The 9,960-nt window shown below is 44.0% G+C and overlaps 1 protein-coding gene across 1 annotated transcript in view; it reads left to right on the top strand.

Moving 5' to 3' along the window:
• The window catches only part of ELAC1 (elaC ribonuclease Z 1), a 10,692-nt gene extending 1,006 nt beyond the window's left edge, over positions 1 to 9,686 (top strand). Inside the window, exons 2-4 of the mRNA XM_010849789.1 lie at positions 872 to 1,036; positions 6,905 to 7,372; positions 9,004 to 9,686. Of these exons, the coding sequence (XP_010848091.1) occupies positions 880 to 1,036; positions 6,905 to 7,372; positions 9,004 to 9,470 (1,092 nt within the window). The 5' untranslated portion in view covers positions 872 to 879 and the 3' untranslated portion in view covers positions 9,471 to 9,686. The remainder of the gene's footprint in view (positions 1 to 871; positions 1,037 to 6,904; positions 7,373 to 9,003) is intronic.
• Positions 9,687 to 9,960: the final 274 nt, after the last annotated feature.

Genomic DNA, 9,960 nt, shown 5'->3' with positions numbered 1-9,960 from the left:
TCTTTTTACTATCCCCATAGTTTTGCCTTTTCCAGAATGTTGTGTGGTTGGAATTCAACTACAGTTTGGTTACATATATATATATATATAATTTTTGTATTTATTTATTTTATTTTTGGTTGCGCTGGGTCTTCGTTGCTGCACAGGCCTTTCTCTAGTTGAAGCAAGCAGGTTCTAGTTGCTGTGCACAAGCTTCTCATTCTGATGGCTCCTCTTTTTTCCGTTCCCGGGCTCTAGAACACAGGCTCAATAGCTGTGGTGCACAAGCTTAGTTGCTCCACAGCACGTGGGATCTTCCCAGACCAGGGACTGAACCTGTGTCTCCTGCGTTGGCAAGTGGATTCTTTACTATTGAGCCACCAGGGAGGGCTCTCCAAGTGGCTCAGATGGTAAAGAATCCGCCTCAGTGCAGGAGACCTGGGTTCTATCCCTGGGTCAGGAAGATCCCCTGGAGAAGGGCATAGCAACCCACTCCAGTATTCTTACCTAGAGAATTCCATGGACAGAGGAGCCTAGCGGGCTACAGTCTATGGGGTCACAAAGAGTTGGACACAGCTGAGTGACTAACACTTTCAGTTTCACCAGGGAAGCCCTCAACTGTAGTTTTTAATTAACTGAGTTTGGCTTTTTTTTTTTTTTAATTTATTTTTATTTGCGTGAGCAGTCATACAAGGTTTGGTAATTTGTAGCTTTTACTGATTAAGAGTTACTAAAATCTTTCTTTAGATTTCTGCGGAAAACTATTAGAGAACAGGAATCCACACTGTTCTCAATATATAGAAGTTAGATAACCGTGAAACTCACAAGAACCTGTTTTCGGTGATTTTGAGCAGTGATGTGTGATAATCCCTAAGTGACCTTCTCGTTGCAGGGTGGAAGATGTCTATGGATGTGACATTTCTGGGGACAGGTGCAGCATACCCATCCCCGACCCGGGGTGCCTCCGCTCTGGTCCTTCGGTGTGAAGGCGAGTGCTGGCTCTTTGACTGTGGGGAGGGGACCCAGACACAGCTTATGAAGAGCCAACTTAAAGCAGGTGAGTATACGTTCTACTTTCTAATTAGGGCTGTCTCTTGCTCGTCTTCATTTTCTCGGCTCTCCTTGGGCCTTCTACCCAGAAACAACCCCAGCAGTTGTACCCCATTTCAGTGCTGGGGCCCTGGCAAGACTTGGAAGGCATTCAGGCATCTGGCCACACCCAGATGCCTAGATGAACTAGCTGAATGACTACCCAACTTACTTCCTCCTTCTCCTTCCTTCCCTTCAGTCCTTCACTTTTCATTCTTCCTGTAAATTGAAGAGGAAGGATGTACATAGGCTTAGGGCATGGAGAATGGAGTGGGATACATCGGACACGTTAAAAAGACACTGCTCAAGCACAGGAACATGCTTACTTCCCCCAGGAGGTGGGTGTAAGTATCATGAGAGGGAAGTAGGTGTTCTGAGGAGTGAGTGGTTCTTTTCTGCTTGGGGTCATCAGCGAAGACATCTGAGAGGGGGTGATATGTGAGTTGTTGAAGGAGGAGGAAGGGCTCCCTGGGCTGAGGAGAAGAAGGGCATTTTGGCCAGAGGGAACAGAGCGAGCCTCGCCCCAGGCCCACCGAAGGGTCCAGTGTTCACAGAGCCTTGGCCCAGAGTTGGGTAGACCAGGATTCCAGTCCCAGCTGTGTCTCTGCTTATCACCTTAGCAGACCAGCAAGCTTGAGTTTTTCTTCTCTCATCTTTAAAATGGGGTTAAAACCCCCCTATCAGGGCTTTCCTGATGGCTCAGCTGGTAAAGAATCTGCCTGCAATGCAGGAGACCCCAGTTCAATTCCTGGGTTGGGAAGATCCCTTGGAGAAGAGATGGGCTACCCACTCCAGTATTCTTGCGCTTCCCTTCTGGCTCAGCTGGTAAAGAATCTGCTTGCAACGCAGGAGACCTGAGTTCGATCCCTGAGTTGGGAAGATCCCCTGGAGAAGGGAGAGGCTGCCCACTCCAGTATTCTGGCCTAGAGAATTCCATGAACTGTATAGTCCATGGGGTTGCAAAGAGTCAGCACGACTGACTCACTCACTTCACTTAAACCCTCCACTTAAAAGGGGTGATGTAAGAATTGTATACAATAATCCCTTCTCTGTGTGGTTGTCTACTTCTCATCAGTTAAATCTCAACCCAAATGTTGTCTCCTCAAAGGCTTCCCCCAAACTTCTTGGGTTAAGTAATTTCTCCCTCACCCCAGGCATTCTCCTGCTTTGTGCTGGTTCTCCTGACTTTTTAGCATCATCAGGGTCTAAAATTGTGTTGCTCAGGAAGTTGTTTCTGTGTTCACTGTGTGTTCCCTGTACGACTAGACTCGCTGAGCATGTGCGCACCTAGGGGATGCCTGGTGATATCTATTAATGCGTGAGTAAGATGTTCAGCTTAGTACCGGGCCTCTCACTTGTTAGATCTTGATAAGCGGTAGTTACTGAAATTATTCCTACAGCTCATCACAGCACCTGGCATTTAATGACTAAAAGAAAGATAGCTCTAGCATCCGAGGATCCCTTGGTCTCGTGGTGGAAACTGACGTGCAGACAGTCACGGTGAGATGTGACAAGTCGGAATTAAGAGGTGTTTTCTAGCTACTTTTGAAGCACAGAGGAGGAGGACACTAACTGTTCAGAGAAAGTGACTCAGAGATAGTAACAGTCGGGCTAGGATATAAGAGATGAATAGACGTTTCTCTGGGAGGAGAAGCAGGGATGGATATTCAGGGAACAGATGACAGAGTGAGCAGGAAGTAAGGGAGTTTCCAGAGACATGACGTGTTTGGGGAATCCTAAGCCATCCACCACTCTGAGTACTTGACTGCAGAGATGAGAGACAGGAATGCTTAAAGTGAGGGCCGGCTGTGAAGACTTCGGTGGTATTCTAAGGTATCTGGGCCTTATTATTTAGGCTGTTGTCAACAAGAAATAATTAAATACTTTTTAATCCAAGAAATGACATGGTCTGATTTGTGTTTTAGGACAGTTTTCCAATAGCAAATGTATTGGGACAGAGAGTGGCATCAGGCCCAAGGCAGTTGCATTCACCTGGTGAGAGAGAGAAGATGAAGATGCTGGAGCAGAAAGTAGGAATAAGGATGAATTTGAGAGACTCAAAGAGATATGTGTAGAGCCAGCAGGAGACGTGACTGAGTGAATGTCTTAGGATGTGAAGAAGTACAGAATTACTCCAGGTTATAGGTGGTGATGTCCCAGACCTAGATAGAGGGTTAGGAAGAGAACTGTTGGAGGAAGGAACCAGGCGTATCACTTGGGACAGGTGTATACAGTTCAACCCTAATCACATACTGTCTTATGTTGAAACCCTGTGGTCAGAGCAGTGTTATGCTTTACCTCCCTGGGATCACACAAGGGTTCCTTTCACGAGACCTGGCAGGGTAGGCACACGCCAGAGTGGTGGCTGTAATATTTAGAGAGTAGGAGTTGAGGTGGCAGGGTGATTAAAATAGAAACAAGTGACTGTTGTATTAAGAGGTTTGGGTTTAGGGATAAGTCTCCAGTTTTCACTCAGTACCTGTGTCAGTTATCTAATTCTGCACAACGGATTAAAAATTTAGTGGGTTACTTGCATTTATTATCTCATAGTTTCTGTGGGTCAGGGACTTCAGGCCAGGCTTAACTGGATTCTCTGTTCCAGGATCTCAGCAGGCTGCAGCCCAGGTCTTGGCTAGTGCTGGGGTCTCATTTCAGAGCTCACTCAGGTTGTTGGCAGAACCTTCTAGGTGCTGAACGAAGGCTGCTGCGGCAACCTGAGGCCTGCTGTCGGTCCTGGTCATGGGGGTTTCTGCTGCAGGCTAGCCTGCTTCCTTTTACTGCCTGGAAGGGAGAAGGAGACTTAAGAGCAAGTCTGCCAGCAAGATGGACTCTTAGAACATAATCGCAATGCATCCTTGTGCCGTGTTTCACTGGTTAGAAGCAAGCGCCCAGTCCCACCCACACTCACAAGGAAGGAATTATAGAGGGATGTGGACAGCTGGAGGCAGGGGCCACGGGTACCGCCTTAACTCTATTTGCCGTAATACCTTTCTCTCATGTTTTATATTTTACAGTTATTTTTCAACAGATCACAAACCTCAAGCTTTTTAAAATAAAAGTTTGGCCAAAAAATAATAATACTAAAATAAAATCTAAAGGGAACTTTTAGCTTATTAAATTTTTATTGATTTAAAAAAAGAATTCCTGGCCTCAGGGAGGAGATGATATGGTAATCCCTGAACATCAGCAAAGACACTCTAGCACTTCTAAAGCCCCAGTCTCAACCTGGAATCCTCAATACATCTTGGTTTCTCTCAGTAACCAAATATGGACCCATCACTGTTGGAATCTTCGAAACCCTTTTAGCTTATACTACCTCCTGGGATAATAATATTTTATGGGTTTCATAAGGAAGTACTTTCTGTCTGTCTAAATATACTTCTTTCAACTTTCCATGGTCCTGATATCCAAGCATCTGATTAAAAAGTGTGCATTTGTCATATCTATTTTTTTTCATAATTTTAAAGGTAAGCTTAAGCTTTTTTTCCCCCTCAAAAATGATTACAAAAAAGTATTATACAAGTATAATTTTAAAATGATTATAATAAGTATACATGCTCATTGTAAAAGTTTAAACAAAACAGAAAAATATAAATAAGAAAATCCCAAATCTCTCTCTCTGGTCAGTGAATTTTCTATACATAGAGTTATGGTAATGGTGCAGGTATATTTGTGTGTGTGTTTGTATATAATTTTGCATAAATGCAATCAAACTATATTTGGTATTACTTTTTTTTTCCAACTGAATATAGTATGTATCAATAATGTAGACATTTTCCTACCGCAGTAAATATCAGTGCATCATTCCTTTGGGCGTAGAGGATGCTTAGTCTTCTACTCCTATATGGATGACATTTTCCCTGGTAATTTTCGTGTTCTTAAGTGAAAGGGAACTCAGGCATTTTTCTTTTTTCATTTGATAGCTTCCTCTTACCTTTGATAATTGTGGTTGCCATTCCTTCTCCCACTGAAATCAAGTTTCTTAAAAAATGAAATGTCTGTCTTCCATGAAACTGTGATAACGGTGGAAGTTACTTTTTCTTACCTAACGTGTCTCACTTGCTTTGAGTTCACTAATTGTTTGGTATTCAGCTTTGGCTGTGCTTTGCAGTAAATAGGGAGAGGCCCGGAAAGTCTGACTTGGCAGTTTTGAGGTCAGTGTGAGACCAGGACTCAACAACTGATGCAGTTCTTTTGTCTGCTGATTCTTTAGGTCCCACTTGGGAGGGTGGGGGGCTGTTGGCAGCCCAGACAGCAGAAAGGGGGAAATGAAAGGGTTCCAGAAGTAAAAAAACAGCAAAAACAAAGACTAAACCAAGACAACAAAAAGGAGCATGTTGGGGAAACTTCTAGTGTGCCTCCTGGGGATTCTCAAGGTTCAAGATCAGCCCCTACCTGGTCCATTGTTCTCTGCTACAGTGCCTGGCTTGATGTAGTAACACTGAGAAGACTCGCTTGGAGCACACTGTTACCTGGATGTCACAGGACAGATCCCATCACAATAAACTAAATAGGCAGGTCATGAGCTATATTAAAAATATGTTAATTGTGATTGTTACTTTCAAAAGGCTTTGTGGTGCATCTCTGAAAAACGTTGATGTGGCATCCTGCCACGTACCAGGAGTAGATTCAGTTTGTTGTTCAGTCACTCAGTCATGTCTGACTTTTTTGCGACCCCCATGGACTGCAGCCCGGAGGGTGTTTCAGTCCATGGAATTCTCCAGGCAAGAATACCAGAGTGGGTTGCCATGCCCTCCCCCATGGGATATTCCCGACCTAGGAATCGAACCTGCATCTCCTATTTTGGCAGGCAGATTTTTTACCTCTGAGCCACCAGGAAAACCCATACAGTTTACCATTGGCTAAATCAAGTTACAGCCTAAGTCAATATGCACTGGAAGAGCTGCTGTATTAGTTCAGACCGAAAGGAAGGGATGGACCCACGTGCCTTTACGAAACACCATGGGGGGTTTACCCTCGGATATGCACTCCAGCATCTGTTGCCTCCTCCTCCGTGGTCCTTCACCTCTATCCCTTTCTCCCGACCTCCTTCTCCCTCCTCCCTGTCCTCCCCTCCCTCATCCCCCTTGCTTTTTCCTCCTTCTCCTTCTGTCTCATCCAGGCAAGCAGGCTCTGGCTTGGTTAGTTAGTCTTTGGCCAGTGTGGAGTCCTTAAAAGGCAATTTTGGTTTCAGGCACTGGTCCAGTCTGTTGGAGCCAAAGGAACGTTTGTTAGCATGCTGGGAGTACGTACTTGCTGTTCTGAGAGGGAGCAGCAGGGGGCAGTGTAACTGCCAGATACTTTCGCACTTGAGGCCTAGCTGATTACTGAAGTGAATCATTTTGGTACACGTTTTCCTTTTTTCTTTTTTCCAGTGAGAGAACTTCCCTGGTGGCTCAGATGGTAAAGCATCTGTCTACAATGTGAGAGACCTGGGTTCGATCCCTGGGTTGGGAAGATTCCCTGGAGAAGGAAATGGCAACCCACTCCAGTACTCTTGCCTTGAAAATCCCATGGACAGAGAAGCTTGGTGCAGGCTACTATCCATGGGGCCCCAAAGAGTCAGGCACGACTGAGCGACTTCACTTCACTTCTTTCCTTTCCTCATTTTTCCAGTAAGAGGATGTATAGGAAAATACTCTTAAAACTGTAACACTGTATAATTTGAAGATGTTTTATGAAAAAAGTTGTATCTTATTAAAACCTTCCAGTGAAATAATACTTGTCTTTCTTGCTTCTGGAATCATGTAGAAAAATACATGCATGTTTCAAGCAGCTTTGTGTGGGTTTTATTTCTGAAAAATGCAAAAATTTGTTTTTCTGCTTCAATCAAAAGGGAGAATTACCAAGATCTTCATCACGCATCTTCATGGAGACCATTTCTTTGGCCTTCCTGGCCTCCTCTGCACAATCAGCCTGCAGAGTGGGTCCATGGTCACCAAACAGCCCATCGAAATCTATGGCCCTGTGGGGCTTCGGGACTTTATCTGGCGAACCATGGAACTCTCTCACACGGAGCTGGTCTTCCCTTACGTGGTCCATGAGCTGGTGCCTACAGCGGATCAGTGTCCTACAGAAGAACTGCAAGAATCTGTGCAGGTGGATAAAACAGACAACCCCCCCAAAGAGGGAGAAGGACGAACTATCCTGTTAGACTCAGAAGAAAACTCGTACCTCCTGGTTGATGACGAACAGTTTGTTGTGAAAGCGTTTCGCCTCTTTCATCGAATACCCTCCTTTGGATTTTCAGTCGTGGAGAAGAAACGCCCAGGTAAACTCAACGCACAGAAACTGAAAGATCTGGGTGAGTGTTTGTTTGTTTTCTCCTTTCTCCTCAGTTGAGTTGTGAGCTGAAACAGTTAGAAGTGTCATAGAAACCTTCCTTTCTTGTTTCCCAGGCCTAACACTTAAACATTTTCTCCACTTACTTCCTTTTCCTGAAGTTTGTTTATTAAGGGAAATCTCTAGGGCCAGAAGATGCTATTCAGAGCAAAAATGAAGTATGTATTTGAAGTCTCTCTTCAGCTCTCTAGAGGCACATTCTTGATCTGCCTTATCTTCGGCTTTTCCTATCTTGGTTGGTGGGTGATGGTGGACGTCTCAGGTCTGGGCTTTTATTTTCTCATGTCATCTTTTTGAAGTATATTTGAGTGGCATCTTTGGTCAGATACTTTTCACCATAGTTCTCAACCATGCAACTGCAACTAGCTGCTTTCTGAGTTTTCCTTCTTCATTGACTTGGCCTAGTCAGTCAACTTGGATTAAGTTAGTAGTAATTTGGTGTTTGGAACACTGCCTCAACCAGTTTTATTTATTTATTTATTTTTTGACTGTGCCAGGTCTTAGTTGTAGCACGTGAGGTCTAGTTTCCTGGGGAACGAACCCAGGCCTCCTGCATTGGGAGCATGGAGTCTTAGCCACTGAACCACCAAGAAAGTCCCTCAACCAGCCTTATATACCTGGGTTCATCACACTTGGAAGCAAGCATTCAAAGATTGGCTTGGGGCCCAGCCAAGGCCTCGTACCTTCTCCATGCTAGGCCATCACACGCCCAGGTCCCTCAGCACCTCTCCCAAAGCAGCGCCAGGCACATCAGCCCTCTAGTATCACCGCCTTCCTTGCCATGCCGACGACAGAACCTGTGGAAAGCATGGCAGTGGTTTTTCATGTGTTCTTTCTCTTTATTTACACAATCTCTTCTTTCTTCCCCAACTAAAACAAAGCACTAAGTAATGAGGAAAACTGCCTTAGACCAAAGATATTTTTAATATCTACAAACCTGTGAGAATACCAGTGTGTTGGGAAACGGTAAACATGATCCATGTTGGAATTAGTGAACGTACTCTGTTTGCACGTATTGCCCAGAGTGATCATCAGGTGCTATTCTCGATTAATATGAGATTGAAGCCCAGTTCAGTAAGCATGGAACTGCCTCTGTTTAAAATGAAGATTGATTATGTGTAACTACCTGAAATTCTCGATGTTGTGATCCAAACAGTCCCCTCTAACAACTTTTTATTACGTTAATCAGTTTGTCGGTAACTTGTCATTTAAATGGGCTCTTTAATTTTACCTGAAGATAAGCTTATTAAATGCAGCACACAAAAACTTATTCCCATGCACAGCAGAGGATCCCAGCTGTTACCTTGACTATAATAAGGTTTTAGGGGGACTTAAGAGCTTAAAGTTATCTGAAACGTGTGCTTGGAAATGTTTTCAGTACTTGGACATTGCTAGTATCAATAGCCAACAGTGAACTTTTAAAAAATGTATAAATATCCCAGTTTCCCACAAGTAATAAAATATTTATAACAATTATGAAAAGAATTGGATGCCTTTTCCATTTGCTATTTGCAGTGCTGTTGAAACAGACGCTCTTTAACAAGTCATAAATTCCATTCCCGTGATGTTTTGGTATCTGCCTCCATCTTTTAGGTGTTCCACCAGGTCCTGCCTATGGGAAGCTGAAAAACGGAATTTCTGTTGTTCTGGAAAATGGAGTTACAATTTCTCCCCAAGATGTCTTAAAGAAGCCTATTGTTGGAAGAAAAATCTGTATTTTGGGTGACTGTTCTGGGGTTGTGGATGATGCAGGAGTAAAGCTGTGCTTTGAAGCAGACCTGTTGATCCACGAAGCGACCCTGGATGACACCCAGATGGACAAAGCAAAGGAGCACGGCCACAGCACGCCACAGATGGCGGCGACATTCGCAAAGCTGTGCCAAGCAAAGAGGCTGGTTCTGACTCACTTCAGTCAGAGGTACAAGCCAGTTGCCTTGGCCAGAGAAGGAGAAGCAGATGGGATTGTAGAACTTAAAAAGCAAGCTGAATCAGTGTTAGACCTCCAAGAAGTGACTCTCGCAGAAGATTTCATGGTGATCAGCATTCCGATCAAGAAGTGAAACCAGTATTCCTGACTGCATTCTGATGTGTCTGTAAATATGTTATGGAACCAACAGTCACATTTGGTTTTTTTGTTGTGGTGGTGGTGGTCATTGTTGTTTTGGTCTAAAGTTATTTGCGTCCTCATAATCCTGAAAAGGATGGAGCTGCATTGCTGAACTAACTCAGCATTGAGAGGGAGCAAGCTTTTTGATAATAAATCACTTTAAAAAGAATGAAACCAGCATCCTTCTTAAAGTCCACATTTGACAAAATGATAGGCTATTCAGGTATACGTGCTTTGTGGCTGCTGCTTCAGAGATTAGCCAATGCACCATGCGATCCTGGGCTTAGCTTCTATCTAGCTTTATTGCTGTTGTTGGCAAAGTATGCAGGACTTGGCCCTTCTGGCTAAAAATGGTATTTTGGCAGTTTGTGTTGAATCTGTTCATGTTATTAACAAAAGAGAAATGTAATGAGATATTGGATATGCAGAATTGAAGCTGGCAC

This window comes from Bison bison, unplaced genomic scaffold (genome assembly GCF_000754665.1).
Source record: "Bison bison bison isolate TAMUID 2011002044 unplaced genomic scaffold, Bison_UMD1.0 scf7180017864287, whole genome shotgun sequence".
Classification (NCBI taxonomy): domain Eukaryota; kingdom Metazoa; phylum Chordata; class Mammalia; order Artiodactyla; family Bovidae; genus Bison; species Bison bison.
This window is presented reverse-complemented; position numbering and strand designations above follow the sequence as displayed.